The sequence below is a fragment of the Notolabrus celidotus genome, chromosome 13 (genome assembly GCF_009762535.1).
Source record: "Notolabrus celidotus isolate fNotCel1 chromosome 13, fNotCel1.pri, whole genome shotgun sequence".
NCBI classification, from domain to species: domain Eukaryota; kingdom Metazoa; phylum Chordata; class Actinopteri; order Labriformes; family Labridae; genus Notolabrus; species Notolabrus celidotus.
In genome coordinates this window covers 33,645,148-33,665,064 of record NC_048284.1, presented here as the reverse complement: position 1 = coordinate 33,665,064, position 19,917 = coordinate 33,645,148, and the positions used below count along the sequence as shown (strand labels likewise).

The window sequence follows — 19,917 nt, the reverse complement described above, 5'->3', positions numbered from 1 at the left end:
AGGAGCTTTCAAAGCAGCTTCACTCCAAGCTGCAGCTCTGATTTCAAGCTCAGTTATCAGATGAAACTCCAAAGATGCCTGGAGTTTATGCCTGACCTCATGTTGTTCTGTTAAAACCTGAAACCTTCATTCACACGCAGGGAGAAGATCAATTAGGTGTTGCTTTTTCTGGAGGAGATTTAAACTGATTTGTCCTTAAATGTAACATAAGTTGCGTCCTCATTGGAAAATGACCTGATATCTAACAATGCTTATATTTGAGGTACTCCTTATTTAATCTGTGAGGTAACCCTGTCCTGCTAACCACGGTCAAAGCAAATACTAAGGATGATAAACCAACTGGCTGCAAAGTAAACTTCATCAGATGAGACTGTAGACTGCAGAGGAGCAAGGGGTTAGCAAATGTGAAGCTGTCTGAGCTAAAGGACTCTCTCACAGTCCGTGGTGGACAAAGACGTCTTCATGACTTCAGTCAGAGTATAGATCCTCCTGGTCAAACTTTACTCCAATACAAGTGAAAGTTGTTCAGTCAGATTCTGACTTGAGTTAAAGTCCTGGAGTAATTTTAAAAATACTGAAGTATTCAAAGTACTTTTTAAAATATCTCTAAACGTATTTTCACAAATCATGACTTCCACATCTAAAGAGTCTACCATGAAATCTAAACTAAGTTACTACAAGCACAGACAAGTTTACAATGTTCCTCTGGAATCAAAGCAGTGTGTTAGCTCCAGACCTCCACATGCTGTCTCAGGTTAGATGCTGATGTTTTGGAGGCTGTGATGAAGTTTGTGTGGTAAACAGATCAGAGATTTACAACAATACAAACAATCATTATTTATTTCAAAAGCTCAAACGTGGGTTTAAAATATGGCCGTGGTGCTCAGGTAGAGAATCATCATCCTTCTCAGTCATAGCCATCATCACCACGACTAAATGAACGCACTGATCTGAAGAACGTTTGATCTACGCTCAACCCAGGTACGGCTACACCACTGAGACAAACCAAACACAAGGACACCAACAGTTTACGGTCTTTGGGATCTGATTTCAGAAAAGAAGACTCATCAGCTGACTTCAAAGATAAAGTAGAGAGTAACTAGAGCACTGATAGAAATGTAGAGGAGTCAAAAGGATGATATTTGTCTTTAAATGGAGTAAAAGTGATAAGTTCACCAGAAAATAATACTCAAGTAAAGTACAGGTACTCAAAACATGTACTTAATCAAATTTACTTTGTGACTGTCCACCACCGCCTGCATGTCAGAGGCTGCAGAAGTGGAACAAAATGAACAGGGGCTCCTAAAAACAAGGATCCTTCTCAACACCACAGCATGTACCCTGTGGGTGGTGTAGCCAACAACTTCTATGCACGACTAAAAAAGGGGACTCTACCTGTCAGAGTCAGAGTCCGTCCCAAGGAAACCCTGTTTTAAGTCCTGGGTCTACTGCCTGGTGCACACACACAACATCTCCAGGAACCCTCCCTGAAAGTATACTTGTATCTCTGATTACACGTCCAGCTCTGAAAGCCAGAGACACTCCTTTATGCAGAGGGAAGCAGACCTACCTGCGTCCTGGGAGTTGAGCACCTCCAGAGCGTGCATCATGGCACTGGCAAATACGTTGGCGTCCTCCTTGCTGCCAAAGTTGAGGCCGTAGACCTGTCGGGCATCCCGCCACTGGTGGAAGGTCTGCGTGGCCTGGTTGTACTTCAGCCCCTTGGGAATGGCACAGTTTATCACCACCTGGAGACAGTTATGTTGGGAGAAGAGAAGAAACATTCATGACTGATAGGACGGATAGAAATGTAGAGCAAGATAAGACGTATTTTTAAAAGCTACTGATAGCACCATTCTGTCTGCTCCTGAAGAGCTGTGTCTGAAGTCCCCCAATGAGACTGCATGTTTCAGGCCGATCTGAGGTTTACAGCTTGTTAGCACAAATACAGACATAAAACAAAGCAGTCCCTGTCAATCCATCACCCTGTCAGTCCTGATGCTCCCTCTGTGCACCTGCTGCCAAGCTCCGGAGCTGTCACAACCACAAAGATGATTCAAGCTTGACACCCCAACCTCATTAGACTCAAAGAGACCACAGAGCCCTGCAGCCATTACGAGGTGAAAGGCCACCTGCACTTGCTTGTAAAGGGACTTTATGATCCACTCGCTCTAAGTTTCAGGCACTTTGGATGCTGACATTGTGGGGTTTTGGCATCCAGGGTGCTTGGTCAAACATAAACACCTGAAGCAGCTCTGCTCAGAGTGACTGAGACAGAGAAGTGAGAGCTTCAGAGTAGGGCTGGGCGATAATTCCATAACGATAATTATCGTGATGTAATTTTTCTCAACAGAAATATAATAAATGTTCAATAAAAAGTTTGAAATATTTAAACCTGTAATTATACCCCCCAACCAGAGTTTTAGTCACATTTTAGTCTTTTCAGCCCTTTATAGTTGTAGTCTAGTTTTAGTCCAAGGAAACTCAAAACATTTTAGTCTTTGATCTTTGCTGAAACATCTCCACTCTTTAAATAATTCATGTAGTCGATCAGATATCGGTATCAGGGTTATACCAAGTGTTCAAATCGTCAACATTTCACTCCTTTAACACTTTTACTTGTGTAATATCTTAAGTTAAATAATTCAGCCTGTCCCTGCTAAAAATCCAAAGGAAACATTCTTGATGTGACCACTGTGACTGTATTTAGATTCTCTTGATTCACAGAAAAATGCCATGAAAGGACTGTATTGCACATTTACAACAGTCCTTGAATGCACCTGCAGTAACAGGCACACTGGACAGTCAGTTCACGGCACTCTGAAATACATCTTCATCTTTGATGACAAGGAGTTGATCAAAACTTACTAAACGTGTCTGATGTTTCACCAAACTGGATTAAATCAAGCTCTACATGCAGAGCTTTTTAACGGCGGCAAAAACGTCAAACATCAAATATTAAACAGACGTCTCCCGGTTGTGTCTTGGTCACTAACGCACACTGGGGTAATCCTCAATGAAGATGAGACAGATGCATGGAGGTGAGGAGAGCTGGTTCATAAAACACACCTGCTGCAGGTAGAGACCAAGCTAACACTGAGCCCCTCAGATAATAACTCAGCCTGTCACAGGAAGTCATCACGCCATCTTTAAAGACACACAGCGGGGGAAACATGGATTCTTAACGTCCGACGGTCCGCCACTAATGTTTTCGTCTCGTCATCGTCTCGTCAACGAAATCAAAACATACGTTAGTCAGAGTTTTTATTATCAGTGATACACTTTAGCTTGTCGTAGTCTGGTTTTCATCATGAAAAAATGAGTCGTTGACATTTATCATCATAATTCTCGTTAACGAAATCAACACTGCCCCCAACCACTGGAAAGAAATGGGCGCTAATGAGCCTTAAACACTAGTTGCCACCCAATAGAAGATAGAAGGAGAAGACTGCATTGAACAGCCAATCATGTCGCAGGGTGAGAAGTAGGCGTGGCTTAAAGACGCTTGGAGCAGAATGTAAACGGAGCCGAAAGAAGCGACAGTGACAAGCAAGAAAACGTACACATCTTCCTTACCTAGCAGCGTCAGAAATGATGGATTCAAGAAGCTGATCAGAAAACTAAGATACAAGCTAACAAACTGTCAGAAGCAAAAATCTGACTTTAAATTCAATGAAGTAATGATTTGATATTAATCCTGATAATTATCGATATCGACTGATGTGAAATATTGTCTTGTGATAACATCGTTTTCAATATCGCCCAGCTCTACTTCAGAGCCATCAGAGCTTTAAGTGACCTGCCTCTTTCAATATCTGCTCTCTACATACACAAACTACAAACATTGAAGGAGACTGAATCATGGATGATAAATGATCACCCTTCATCTTTATTTGATAAAAATTAGACACCCTGAAAAGATGCGTTATGGGGTTTAATCTCATAATCACTGTGTCATCTCATGTCCAAACTCAGAAGAGACCGGATCTAACAGATCCCCCTGCAGGGCCCTGCTGTGTGAAGCTTATCTTACAGGGCCACTGCTTTGTCAAGATTTCAGAGGATTACACTGTAATGAGACCAGCTCGAGAAAATCTAACATTTTCTCTGCTTTGGCCAATAAACAGCTCTTAAGCCTGTAACTGTTCTCATAGTTTAACCAAAACAAGGTCTAGTTCTGCTGCTGGCAACATTTATTTGAACCCAGCAAGAACTAATCTGGTGTCGATTTCTGTGCTTGTTATAATGCGCCTGTGGCAGGGGGGAAGGGATCTGCATAAGCGTTCTTTATTGTTGAAGGACTGGCTGATAAAACAAGCAGCCTGCAAATGTGGGAAGAAATGGAGCTGTTGTAGCGCTCGATGCTTATTGTAGGTGGCAGTGAATAAAACAACACAGAGGAGATGTGCATATTATTATCACAGTGGCACACAAACTGACAATCAGCCTGAAGCTCTGAGAGTGCACTGCTAACACAAACACAGCCGGTGCAAACACTCACTCCTTCTCCGCTCTCTGCAACTCTTCATTCAATAAGCTGATAACATCACACTTCACATTCTTTAATTCTATATCATTATTTATAGAGAAAGTGTGCCGGTATGAAAATAAAATGAGAAGCGGTAATCATAATAAGGGCTTTGGGACTTTTTGAACCCCCAAACTGAAATAATAGGACCTGTATTTGAGACAGGCTTCTATTGGAGACAGGCCTTTATTACTAATTCACTCCTGTTTATAAGTACATTTCTTTTTTAATCATTGTCTCTCCTCTGTGTTTACACATTATTAACACCACAGTTCCACTCTGCTGTTTCCTAACTGGTGTTCATGTGTAGTGAGCAAGATTTTTATCGTTAATGAAAACTAACGGAATAACGAAAACATCCACACTTTACCTGCTAGCAGAGCGTCCACACTTTACCTGCTAGCAGAGCGTCCTCACTTTACCTGCTAGCAGAGCGTCCTCACTTTACCTACTAGCAGAGCGTCCACACTTTACCTGCTAGCAGAGCGTCCACACTTTACCTGCTAGCAGAGCGTCCACACTTTACCTGCTAGCAGAGCGTCCTCACTTTACCTACTAGCAGAGCGTCCACACTTTACCTGCTAGCAGAGCGTCCTCACTTTACCTGCTAGCAGAGCGTCCACACTTTACCTGCTAGCAGAGCGTCCACACTTTACCTGCTAGCAGAGCGTATACACTTTACCTGCTAGCAGAGCGTCCCCACACTTTACCTGCTAGCAGAGCGTATGCACTTTACCTGCTAGCAGAGCATCCGCACTTTACCTGCTAGCAGAGCGTCCACACTTTACCTGCTAGCAGAGCGTCCTCACTTTACCTGCTAGCAGAGCATCCTCACTTTACCTGCTAGCAGAGCGTCCACACTTTACCTGCTAGCAGAGCATCTGCACTTTACCTGCTAGCAGAGCGTCCAAACTATACCTGCTAGCAGAGTGTACACACTTTACCTACTAGCAGAGCTTCCACACTTTACCTGCTAGCAGAGCGTCCACACTTTACCTGCTAGCAGAGCGTCCACACTTTACCTGCTAGCAGAGCGTCCACACTTTACCTGCTAGCAGAGCGTCCACACTTTACCAGCTAGCAGAGCGTCCACACTTTACCTGCTAGCAGAGCGTATACACTTTACCTGCTAGCAGAGCGTCCACACTTTACCTGCTAGCAGAGCGTATACACTTTACCTGCTAGCAGAGCGTCCACACTTTACCTGCTAGCAGAGCGTCCACACTTTACCTGCTAGCAGAGCGTATACACTTTACCTGCTAGCAGAGCGTCCACACTTTACCTGCTAGCAGAGCGTATACACTTTACCTGCTAGCAGAGCGTCCACACTTTACCTGCTAGCAGAGCGTCCACACTTTACCTGCTAGCAGAGCGTCCACACTTTACCTGCTAGCAGAGCGTCCACACTTTACCAGCTAGCAGAGCGTCCACACTTTACCTGCTAGCAGAGCGTATACACTTTACCTGCTAGCAGAGCGTCCACACTTTACCTGCTAGCAGAGCGTATACACTTTACCTGCTAGCAGAGCGTCCACACTTTACCTGCTAGCAGAGCGTATACACTTTACCTGCTAGCAGAGCGTCCCCACACTTTACCTGCTAGCAGAGCGTCCACACTTTACCTGCTAGCAGAGCGTCCACACTTTACCTGATAGCAGAGCGTCCACACTTTACCTGCTAGCAGAGCGTCCACACTTTACCTGATAGCAAAGCGTCCACACTATACCTGCTAGCAGAGCGTATACACTTTACCTGCTAGCAGAGTGTCCACACTTTACCTGCTAGCAGAGCGTATACACTTTACCTGCTAGCAGATCATCCACACTTTACCTGCTAGCAGAGCGTCCACACTTTACCTGCTAGCAGAGCGTCCTCACTTTACCTGCTAGCAGAGCGTCCTCACTTTACCTGCTAGCAGAGCATACACACTTTACCTGCTAGCAGAGCGTCCACACTTTACCTGCTAGCAGAGCGTCCTCACTTTACCTGCTAGCAGAGCGTCCACACTTTAACTGCTAGCAGAGCGTCCACACTTTACCTGCTAGCAGAGCGTCCACACTTTAACTGCTAGCAGAGCGTCCACACTTTTCCTGCTAGCAGAGCGTCCTCACTTCACCTGCTAGCAGGACATTAATGACAGCGAAAGGCTGGAGAAAGTGTCAGAGCCCCATTTGGGATTACTTTGAATATGACTGTGTCTCTGATAGGAGGAAGTGCCTTGCAGTGGAAGGTGATAAAATATGCGGAACATTTCTCAAGGGGAAAAAATCCAACTAAAACTTAGACTGAAACTAATACTGAAACTAAAACTAGCAAACCTGCTTTAAAAACAAATTAAAACTGAACTGAGATTGAAAAGAAAAAGTCAAAACGAAATAAAAATAAAAACTAATGAAAAATGCAAAACTATAATAACCTTGGTAGTGAGGGAAACCCCTTTCCAAAGGTCACTATACTGTGTGTCCCTTACTGGCATGATTATTTTCTGTGAATTGATTTGACATGATGTGTGATCAGATTGTCTCTGGTGTAGATCATGTTAGTGAAAGTTAGCGTAGATTTTAAATTCAGCACTTTCAGAGGTAAGTTTTGGACTTTTCTACATTTCACTTAGCATGAGTTACTGAGCACAAATGAAAGTAAAAAGCGTTCCATCAACTGTGACTGCCTGCAGACCGGATGACGTCTACCACCACGGGTGAGCTAACATACAGCAGAGGAGAGAATTACATCAAGAAAGGCTTTGGTGAAGTTGGAAAAATATAAAAGCACGACAAGTTTCTAAATATAGCTCGGTACACAGCGAGCTGTAACCTCAGTTTCATCAGCTCGAGCTGTGCCACGATGCTCCTCCAGCTCAGGTCACAGAAAGTCTCTGTCCCTGGAGTGTTCAAAGGGTTACCGTCTACGAAGTGCAACACTGACAAAAGATGCTGCAGAAATATTCACTTCACATTGGAAAGGCAAACACATAAATGGTCTTCTGATGGTTTGAATAAATCAGTTATTTTGATGGAATATACTGTTACATTATTTGAGGGTCAAAGCCTCCTTTTCTCCCCCATGGGTTAAAAGTTACTTCATGTACATTTCAAATGAAGTACTTTTTATTATTCTGCTGAGGTAAAGTTTTACTGAGTGACTGTACTTGCACTAACGTATAATATCTCTAGAGACTGCAACACACTGTAGCTGACAGGAGAGACATCTGAGGGCAGTTCTCTCACTCTCTCTCTTCCTCTTGGTCTGGAGACGCTTTACAGAACCAAAGAATGAACAGGTTAGAAGAGGATTAGTGAGGAGAGACTGCCCACTTCTTGATCATGTATGGCATCCTGACTGACAGTGAAAATAAACTGGATTACACAGATATAATCTGCTTCATCATCACTGAGTTTATCAGCGTTCAGTGCTGTAGAATCTGTAGATTTTCTCTCCAGGCGTTCCTGAGAAGTAGAGTTCATAGAAAAGTGAAGAATGGACGAGTGAAGCTCAAACACGATGTCTCTGGGAGGAGCTGTCTCTGAGCCGAGGCACAAAGACAGCATGGTGACTGATTGAATCGGTGTGTGAAACTGAGAGTTGACTACCAGAAGACTCTGATCCTATTGAGGAAGCCAAAACTACAAACCGCACTGTAGTACTCCAGGAGGCTTCTGAGGCTAATGATCTATCATCATCCTCCTCCTCCATCAGAGGAGAAACACACACACTGTATGTTCACAAATTCTATGAGATTACATTGATTGATAAAAGCTGTAACACTTCATCATGGCCTTGATGATGATGATAGTGAAATTAATTAATTGAAGTGCTAACTGCTACATTAAATGTGATAATGATTTAAAGGGAAAACATAAATATCATGGTGATGATGAAAGAAGTTAATTTGATTATTTCAATATTACTAATGATTTTCATTTTGTTGTTTTTACTTGTTAATTAATTTTTTTGTAATGTTTTCTTTAAAAATGGTTGTTAATGATAATAATAATAACATTATAATAATTATTATTTATTTAATTGTATTATTTTCATTATTTAATTTATTATTCCTATTTTAATTTATTATTTATTTTCTTGTATTTATTATTATTTAAATTTCTGTTTTTTTAATGTTTTCTTTAAAAATTGTTGTTAATAATAATAATAATAATATATTATTAGTATTGTCATTATTATTATTTTATTTTTTTTATTATTATTTCTATTTTTAATGTATTATTATTATTTTTTTGATGTTTTATTTAACAATTTCTGTTAATGAGAATAATAATATGATTCTGATTCTGATCATTATTATGATTCTGATTATGATCATTATTATGATTCTGATTCTGATCATTCTGATTATGATTCTTATCATTATTTATTTATTTTTATAGTAAAGTAGTTTTTCCTTTGGACACAAATCAAAGGCCGATAGTGAGGAGTTTAATCTGACCCTGAACGCAGCTCTTCAACATGTGGCTCTTATGGGACTTTTACCGCTTTCATCCACTCACCTGATGATCCTGGATCTTGCGCCCCACCACACGGAAGGCATTGTTGCCTGTGTGGTGGTAGATGTGGACTCTGCTGAAGCCCGTGGATCCTCCGGCTGGGACCCACTTTTTATTGGCATCATCGTACACCATGACAGCGGCTCGCGCCTGGCAGATACTCTGTTCACTGCAGGGACACAGAGACAAGAGACAGAGAGTCATTAGCTGTGGCGTCTCTACAGAGAGACTACCTGATCTGAGGATCAAACACAGGAGGCCGTCTTTGAGAGCATGCAGACTCGCAGAGCTTGGTCACAACTTCTGATTTCTCCAGTGCTTGTTTGTGATTTCCTCTTTGAGGTACCCGAACACATGTCGTATCAAAGGCAGAAGCCTGAGGGTTCCCTTCAGCTCTGATACCTGATCGTAAGAGGACCCCCTGCACGTCTGTCATTATTTCTTACCGCACTGGTCTGTAAGGTCTTTCTCCAAACACCATATATTGGTGCTGTCAGCCAGTCAGACTACTCAGTGCCTTAATTAATATGAATTTATTGTGTCTTTCATTCAGTGCACTATGGTCTGGACTGACTCCCTGTCTGATCAGGATGCAGACCTTGGTCAGTGTTTGAGCGGCCCTGGTCTACAGATAGCTATTAATAGCAAACAGGCACATACAGTGGGTTCATGTTAGATCTAATTCAGACACGATCAGCCCTGCAGCACCAAACTAATTGAATCTGCTTCATGGGTGGCTAGCTGTATTTCCTATCTGACACTTCATAACTACACGGAGAGTTCAGCAACATAACTTGTAATTGAATCTGGACACCACAGCTGTTCGCCTTGTGTTCAAAGGGACAGCACAGCAATTAAGTACTGCTCTGCCATGATGCTGGAGGACTAACATTATCCATTAAAGCAAGACTGACTCTTTCAAATGCTGTGATTGGTTGATCCAAAAAAAGATAGTGTGTAGTATTTAAATGTACAGTGAGTAGTATTTAAAGGTACAGTGTGTAGTATTTAAAGGTACAGTGAGTAGTATTTAAAGGTACAGTGTGTAGTATTTAAAGGTACAGTGAGTAGTATTTAAAGGTACAGTGAGTAGTATTTGAAGGTACAGTGTGAGTATTTGAAGATACAGTGTGTAGTATTTAAATGTACAGTGTGTAGTATTTGAAGGTACAGTGTGTAGTATTTAAAGGTACAGTGTGTAGTATTTAAAGGTGCAGGGTGTAGTATTCAAAGGTGCAGTGTGTAGTATTCAAAGGTACAGTGTGTAGTATTAAGAGGTACAGTGTGTAGTATTTAAAGGTGCAGTGTGTAATATTTAAAGGTACAGTGTGTAGTATTTAAAGGTGCAGGGTGTAGTATTCAAAGGTGCAGTGTGTAGTATTCAAAGGTACAGTGTGTAGTATTAAGAGGTACAGTGTGTAGTATTTAAAGGTGCAGTGTGTAGTATTTAAAGGTACAGTGTGTAGTATTTAAAGGTGCAGGGTGTAGTATTTAAATGTGCAGTGTGAGTATTTAAAGGTACAGTGTGTAGTATTTAAAGGTGCAGTGTGTAGTATTTAGAGGTACAGTGTGTAGTATTTAAAGGTGCAGGGTGTAGTATTTAAAGGTACAGTGTGTAGTATTTAGAGGTACAATGTGTAGTATTTAAAGGTACAGTGTGTAGTATTTAAAGGTACAGTGTGTAGTATTCAAAGGTACATTGTGTAGTATTTAGAGGTACAGTGTGTAGTATTTAAATGTGCAGTGTGAGTATTTAAAGGTACAGTGTGTAGTATTTAAAGGTGCAGTGTGTAGTATTTAGAGGTACAGTGTGTAGTATTTAGAGGTACAGTGTGTAGTATTTAGAGGTACAGTGTGTAGTATTTAAATGTACAGTGTGTAGTATTTAAAGGTTCAGTGTGTAGTATTTAAAGGTACAGTGTGTAGTATATAAAGGTGCAGTGTGTAGTATATAAAGGTGCAGTGTGTAGTATTTAAAGGTACAGTGTGTAGTATTTAAAGGTACAGTGCTTCTTCAGGTTGTACTCTATCCCTTCTCCTGCTGACAGGTAAAGTGACCTTAATGTGAAAAGTGGCAGAGAAGCCTTTTATCTGTTATCATATCAAACTCTACAGCGCTCCTGTTTGAGTGGAAGTGACAGAGCACAGGGAGGGAAACACTCAATTGTTCATCGCATGACTGAAACTTAGAATACCAGAGAAGAACAAAAGAGAGAAACAGATGAATTTCTGTAAATCACTGCCAGACTGACGAGCTGAAAGTGAGAGGGGACCACAGAGGCAGAGGAGGAGGAGACTGAGACGCAGTGAGTGTGAAAGATGGAGAGAATGACGGGCAGAAATCGCTTGAGGGAATGAAGAGAGAGTGAAAATGGGGTGCAAAGAGCTGTAGAGGGAGTTGATTCACGTCTGCTGAGACAGACACCTTGTGTTTTTAAAAGAGAGACATGCATTACAGCAGGTGGACAGACGCCTCTGAGCTGCTTTCACTGTCTCACTCAGATTCAGACTACTTCCTAAAGGCAGAATCCTTTATCATACACACACACACACACACACACACACACACACACACACACACACACACACACACACACACACACACACACACACACACACACACACACACACACACACACACACACACACACACACACACACACACAGTAAGCTTTTCACACCTCTGTTAATGTACCCCATTATGTCAACAGAAGCTGAAGCGTGTTAACACTCTGCAGCAGCTGATGAATTTACATTATGATTGAATGTGTTCGTTCTCCTACACTCTGCATTAACAGTGAACACATCAGCACTCTGTAACTGTGTGCGGAAACAAACGGAGCGGTAACAGAGAGCAGAATAGAAATGAAGGTGTGATATTTTATTCATGACTTTCGGCTCCAGCTGAGGATTTTAATATTTTTCCTCCAGAATTTATTCAACTCTACATCATTTTAAAAACAGATTTAAAAACATCTGAGGCTCAGAGCAGCAGCTTCATGCAGGAAGAACTGGACTGCATCATACTTTTCATCTAACACAAACCTTCAGTGTGTGTCGTACGACCATGAGGAGAGACCTTTAGATGTGTTTGGTTCTATAAGATCATGCTAGGCTGTCCAACAAAGGAGACAGAATGAGGTGGAGTCAGCAACATATGAGCGGTCACACACATGAACAGTCTGCCATGAGCAGGTTGTCACATTTTACAATCTCAGAATAGACTATGACATCAGAATAAACATGGAGTCAACCCATAATTCAACTAAAATCATCCCAGCTGTGTTGAGAGGGGTCTAGCTGCAGACCTCTTCAGTGAAGCACCTCCACAGTCAGGACAGGAAGTGATGTAATTTGTTGTAGTGATTACATCTGGAGACAACAGTAGGTGACTATTCTTAAGTTTCCAAAACAGCAGAACAATAAGATCTTCTTTAGCTTTGTGTTGGGTTCTTGTGGTGACGGGTTAGATAGTTGTTTGGGTTCTCTCTGTGTTCTTGATGTTTGATCTTAATTGTTGGTGAAGCTTTTTCTGCAGTAGGGTTCTTATGTTTTGTTCCTATGTATGCCCTGCTGTCTGTCGAGCACTTTGTAAACCCTTGTTTTCAAAAGATCCTATACAAACAAAGTTGTTATTAACATTATTATTATAATTACTATTACTATTATTATCATTATTATTTTTATTATTATTATTATTACTATTACTATTCATATTCCTATTATTATTCCTATTATTATTATTGTAACTATTATTACTATTATTATCATTATTAGTATTTTAATTATTATTTGTTAGTATTATTGCTATAACAATTATTATTATAACAATTATTATAATTATTATAACTATTATTACTATTGTTATTATCATTATTGCCATTATTACTATTATCATTATTATTATTACTATTATTATAACTTTTTTTTTCAAGTTATATTTTGGGGCATTTTTGCCTTTAATGGACAGGACAGCTGAAGAGAGACAGGAAATGTGGGGAGTGGAGAGTGGGGGATGACATGCAGTGAATGGTCGACCAGCCGGTAGTCGAACCGGCGACCTCTGCGATGAGGACTATAGCCTCTAAACATGGGACACTTAGACCCCTAGGCCACCAGCACCCCACTATTATTATAACTATTAGTACTATTATTTGTATTATTATTATTTATATTATCATTAGTATCTCATTAATATAATTATTATTAGTTTTATTATCACTATTATTACTATTATAACTAGTATTTGTTATTATTATTATTATGGACTAAACTTACATTTGTTCATTTTCACAGCTTCAATTATTTTAGACTTTAATCAAGCCACTGAATGTGACACCGGTATGATGTATGTCATTTTTAAGTTCTATTTTTTGGGGCTTTTACACCTTTATTTTATAGAGGAGGGGATAGTGGATAGTGTAGGAAACTTGGAGAGAGTGGGGGAATGACATGCAGGCAGGGGGCCGCAGGTTGGATTTGAACCGGGGCCACCTGCTACAAGGGGCGCGCAACTTAACCATGAGGCTAAGTCCGCGCCCCATGTTGTCATTTCAGAATAGTTACACGAATGTTAGCATTAGCTGCGCTACATGAACATTAGCATAAGCTCCGTATGGTTCATGGAGGTGAAGCCTTCTTTCCTGTAAGCATGCTGTTTATTGATCTTGGTTAAGAGGTTTGAAGTCTTGCTTCGTTGTACACCCCCAGGTCTGCTGGTTCATCATTATCATAAACACTGAAGTCCATCAAGCTGTGACCTACATGACCACGGTGAGGTACTAGGTGTGAAGCATGAGCTACTACACTAAGGTCATGTGTGCTGATTCATTAAACTAACAGTCCATGTCTTCGTCCTCAGTACTACGTTTGTGTTTGTTCAACTGGTAAAAACACTCCTGAATCTTCAAACCCTTACAAGGGAATATTATAAAAGAAATCTCCCAGCCTCTCTCAGTTTGAAAGTCTCGTTTTGAACTGTTGAGCTCTGAAACCAGACATTTGGAAACAATGATGCTGACACCACATTCCTGCACTGACTTTGTCTCATTAGTCACAACATGTCCAGCTCTGGATTGTAATGTCCCTCATGGGAGCCTTTTCCATGAAGGAGACTACTGATCACGAGCCTGACTGTTCCAGGGCAGGACCATCGTTGATCGTCTGTACGTGCACGCCTAATGGAAGTGACCGGTCCACCTTAATGATTTAAATACTGTTCTTAAATGAAAGTGTAGAGCTGAAGAAAGGAAGCTGAACCTCTTCCTGTTCCTTAAAGGAGCTTTAAAGGTGCTGCTCTTGAATCAGACAGAGCCGTTCTGTGTCTCTCAAACAACACACTGAGCTGGTCTCTTGATTGCGTGCACCAATCAGAAGCGTCCTTTAAAGATCATCTTCATGTGGGGAGAACTAATGATTGCTGGGCTGCATTTTTTGTGGATTGTGGTAACTTGGTTTGGTCCAATGTTTAAAACTTAGACCTTTACCGCAGTGTGCCTGTTTTTCTATAAAATACATCCACACACACGCACACTTCCTGTCTGCACATTTTTGTGTCGTGACTCTGCTCTTAATTGCGTGATTATAAGTGTGCGTGTTTGAGCTGCAGGCCCCGATGGTTCACTTGTTTATAATGCTGAGAGCTGAAACCCAGAGGACTCTGTTCCCGAGAGTTTGAGAGGAAGAAAATGTGACCAAAAGAACAAAATCAAACAACATGCGACGTGAGGAGAACATGCCCTTAAAACACATCTGTGGAGCTCACAGTGAAGCAGACGTGACTCAGGAGCTTACTGTTACTGAACAACTTTGACATTCGTGTTTTTGTTCTGGAGCCCAAACATCACAGTGGAAAGAGAGAGAGTACAATCACGCTCCATCCACGGCAATCAGATTACTGCACATTAACTGATGCTGCACCGTCGCCCCTTTGTCTTTGCAGCTACTTCAGAGATGTCAGACAGAAATGTGGATCTCCACTCGTTAAGTGCTCGCCTGGTGTAATCTAGTCCTGTTGACCCTCCTAATCTGCTTGTTAACCCTTACAGTGAGCATGCCAGCTGCTATCTTCGTCCTCCTCCTCGTCTCTCCAGAGTCAGCTCTGCTTCCTGACAAAGCCTGTTCCATCAGCAGAGCTCGCATGGAGTCGTTTTTGACATGTGACGGCATATTAACACGGGTAGAAAATCCATTTTGACTATAAAGAGGAGGAGCAGAGTCTGCGGTAACATACTTTTGTTCATAAATGGATTTTCACCCGGTGCTGGTTTATTGGAACGGTACAGTTGTCACATTATGTTCCCTAATCAAGCTATTGAGCTTTTGCATGTGACGTCACAATTTCCTCCCACCACCGTCTGGATGGCAAAAGAGATGTGTTAATGCATGTAATAACCTGGCTCTCTAACTGATCTTCCCGTTGTGTAAGATGCTTGATTCTGATTGGTCAAAACCCCTTGACAATGGTTATTAACTTTCACTTACATGATTAACACCAGAGACAAACTGATCACACGTCATGTCCAATCAATCCACAGAAAAGAGTTCAGACACATTTAGCTTCTGCTTGTTGACACCATAGACCGTAAGGTGAGGGGGAACAGCCGGATGCATCCCTCATAAACGTCTTTAGACCATCATTAAATATCTGATGAGGATATTTTGAAATCTTAATAAAAACTAAACCAGATGGATTCACTGAATCAACACGTGAGAGGAGATAAGCACGAGTAGCAAAGACGTTTCAACACGGCTTTAAAATCCTTTTGAACTCAAAAAGCCGTGGCAGAGATCGGCCGGTGTTTTGGTTTAAACAGCGACCCTGTTAACTGGAGACTTTCAGCCGGATGCATCCCTCATAAACGTCTTTAGACGATCATTAAATATCTGATGAGGATATTTTGAAATCTTAATAAAAACTAAACTAGTTTGCATTCCCAGGAACTCCCTCTGTGTTTCAACAGCTGTGTAAACTCCACAAACACTGACACGTTCAGCTGAAGGTCTCCAGTTTACAGGGTCGATTTTAAAACCGGAACACCGGGAGAGACTCATTCACGGTGGGCTGAGAGAAGACTACTGTTACAAGCTGCTAAATCAATCACAGCTTCTTCTTTTGAAAAGTACACACACATACAAAAAAGATAGAACAAATAAAAACTAATGAAAGAAAGAGAAATCAAGAGAATCACAGATGTGTGTGATGTTATTGTGGACGGAGGGCGGAATAAAAACACTGAGGTTAATCTACCAATCAGACATGATCAGCATTGCAGACCCTGCCCCCCGAAAGTCTCGGGACCTTTGAAAAGAACTACCCCCCTAACAGGGGCTTTTTAGGGGGAGATTAACTACCCCTGAACTAAATTTAGACCCTGGTTCCTGTAACAAAAGAATTTCCCCCAATGGGGGACCAATAAAGTATATCTTATCTTAAACACTTGGTTGGAAGTGGCCAATGACCTAAGCTGCACATGTGAATGTACTGCATACCGTTTGAAGCAGACTTAGTGTTGAGAAGAATAATTTAAAAAAGACAGGAAGACAGAGTTATCGTTTAATCACCGTTTAAATAAATGTAATGAAGGATGTGTCAATCTGTTTTTATAAATGAAACATCTTTAAGTTTTAATGACAGTCAGCTGTTAAAGATAAACTCACTGATATCTACAATTAAAAAATGCAACGAGGAAGAAGGTCCAAGATCTGAACAAGTGAGAAATATGTTTCATTATTTATGTTTAATTCCAATTTCTACAACTCAAAATTAGAATATGGATATCCACACACACACACACACACACACACACACACACACACACACACACACACACACTCTCACACACACACACACACGCACGCTCACACAGGAGACTTGGATCTGACGAGAATAGAAATGTAAAATGGGATGTGAGATGAGAATATTTTCATCCTCTTCATTAATGTTAATGAGGCTCTGAGTGAGGAACGGTCCTGACTTCAAAGAGGACCAGAACAGCTCCAGGGGCCGCACACACAGCCGTGATGTCACTTCCTGCTCGGGTGTACAGAGAGCCACAGAGGAGGAGAGAGGAGATGCCAACACACTGAGACGTGTGGAAGCTAACGATGAGTTTGAGACTCTTCTAAGTTCTGATGTTTACATGTTTACTCCGGAGCCTCACAGAGATCTGACTGTATCAAACTCACAACAACAACAGTGGTACCAGAGAGAGAACCCCATGCTGCTGACCGGCTCAAGTTACATAAGGTCTGATTCGTCTAAAAATAGACATCACTAAAACTGAAAACCTCGTTCCTTGTGTGTGTCAAAACCGATTACAGTGACCAGAGGGACCGATGTATAACACGCCTCCTTCTGAGAGGGATGCTGAGAATCACTGTGACTGTGAAACTGTGAATCGATGATAAAACGGTAATACAGGACGAACAGATCTTCTCTAATTAGCAGACTCAGGGGACGGAGAGTAAAGGACGTGCATCTTCCTCTTCTAGTGCGCATGCACCAACCGTGCATGCAGCCTGTTAGAGTCGCTCCTCTTCGTTCATTCTTCTTTCTGATTTGTCTTCTCTTTCTTCATCAAACCTTTTCTGATTTTTCTCTGGCAGTTTGTTGAAGTTGTGACCTCTTTTAACCTTCCGTTGGTGAGAGTTGTCGACTGTTTTTCACGATTAAATCACCAACTTTAACTTTTACTCGCATTACTGTTCCCCGAAAACCCCGCTTTGTTTTGTTTTTACTCAGCTGGTTGAGCTGAAGCCGGCCGGCTCGTCGGCTTTGTTCCTGCAGAAATCTGGAGATTTAGGACTCATAGAGGCAGAGGAGGCATAGAGCTACGAGGAGGAGAGCTGGTATAAGGAGACGGAGGTTTATGGAGAGGAGATAGAAGCCATGTCTCTCCTCTCTCACCATGGGCAACGTGAGATCTCTGGATAATAAGATGGACGAGCAAACAGGACTAGCCAGGAGTCAGACGGAGTTTCAGGAATGTAGCATGGTGTGCTTCATAGAAACGTGGCTGCATCAGGATATTCCAGACCACAACGTCTCCACTGACGGCTTCCAGACTGTCCGGGCGGACCGGGATATCAGCAAGAGCGTTGTGGGCCTCCGACCATATTATCTGCACAGGGAGATCTCACATGTCATACTGGTAGCTGTTTACATCCCCCCTCTGCCAACCTGACTACGGCGTCCAACGTTCTCAACGCTGCCATAGCCAGACTCCAGACAGACCACCAGTGCCCTCTTCCTGATCTCCAGACAGATCACCAGAGTGCCCTCTTCCTGATCTCCAGACAGATCACCAGAGTACCTTCTTCCTGATCTCCAGACAGACCACAAGAGTGCCCTCTTCCTGATCTCCAGACAGACCACCTGAGTGCCTTCTTCCTGATCTCCAGACAGACCACCAGAGTGCCCTCTTCTTGATCTCCAGACAGACCACCAGAGTGCCCTCTTCCTGATCTCCAGACAGACCACCAGAGTGCCCTCTTCCTGATCTCCAGACAGACCACCAGAGTGCCCTCTTCTTGATCTCCTGACAGACCACCAGAGTGCCCTCTTCTTGATCTCCTGACAGACCACCAGAGTGCCCTCTTCTTGATCTCCAGACAGACCACCAGAGTGCCCTCTTCCTAATCTCCAGACAGACCACCAGAGTGCCCTCTTCTTGATCTCCAGACAGACCACCAGAGTGCCCTCTTCCTGATCTCCAGACAGACCCCCAGAGTGCCCTCTTCCTGATCTCCAGACAGACCACAAGAGTGCCCTCTTCCTGATCTCCAGACAGACCACCAGAGTGCCCTCTTCCTGATCTCCAGACAGACCACCAGAGTGCCCTCTTCCTGATCTCCAGACAGACCACCAGTGCCCTCTTCCTGATCTCCAGACAGATCACCAGAGTACCTTCTTCCTGATCTCCAGACAGACCACCAGAGTGCCCTCTTCCTGATCTCTAGACAGACCACCAGAGTGCCCTCTTCCTGATCTCTAGACAGACCACCAGAGTGCCCTCTTCCTGATCTCCAGACAGACCACCAGAGTGCCCTCTTCCTGATCTTTAGACAGACCACCAGAGTGCCCTCTTCCTGATCTCCAGGGACTTCAACCATGTATTTATTTTCTACAGAGCTTATTTTTTCTTCTGTACATACTTTTATTATCATTATTTTCACTGTATTGTATTTATATCTCATTAATTACTTCTTCTAATTAATAATATTTGATATTCTTACTTATTTTGTATAGGAGCGACTGTAATGACTGAATTTCCCCCCGGGATAAACAAAGTATTTCTGACTCTGATTTCCTGTGAGAGACAATCCTTCTGTTTGGGTAAGTTTCCCCAAAGTGATGAGGAGATCTCTGTCCTTGCCCAGCTCCGTGCTTTGACTTTGGTCTGTGATAAGAATAGACGCTGTAGTACCTGAGTCACTGCAGAGGTATTTCTTTCTCTAAATGTCTCCGTCCTTCTCAGCTGACTCACTCTCTCCAGTTTGCCCTTTTTCAGCATGAACTCATCCGACTATGGACTGACACTTCTTCACGCTGGGGGAGGATGATAAATCCTCAGAGCTGAAGACACATGTGAGGAGAGAGATGTAGAAATGCTGGACTGAGCTGACCTAAAGCTGGGTGGGGGAGTCCCCGCTAACACAAGGAGGAGAGGAAACACATGTTTACTGGAAGTGAGGGATGAAGTAAAGTTTGTTTAGGAAGGAGTGCAGCTGGACTTGGACACATGGAAGGAGTTTTACCATCAAGGAAGTGATCTATGTTTCTCTGCACTGACTGGCCCTCCTTCACTTCCGCTTCGATCTCTCCCCTCCATTGATCAGCGATCACTTGTGGCGTGGCGTCAGAGTAAGCAGAGAGCTTCATATGGA

At 42.3% G+C, this 19,917-nt stretch overlaps 1 protein-coding gene across 1 annotated transcript in view; it reads right to left on the bottom strand.

Moving 5' to 3' along the window:
- Positions 1–19,917, bottom strand: part of enah (ENAH actin regulator) — a 206,494-nt gene that overhangs the window by 96,282 nt on the left and 90,295 nt on the right. The window contains exons 2-3 of the mRNA XM_034699826.1: positions 9,034–9,199; positions 1,571–1,748 (exon numbers count right to left, since the gene is read on the bottom strand). Of these exons, the coding sequence (XP_034555717.1) occupies positions 1,571–1,748; positions 9,034–9,199 (344 nt within the window). The remainder of the gene's footprint in view (positions 1–1,570; positions 1,749–9,033; positions 9,200–19,917) is intronic.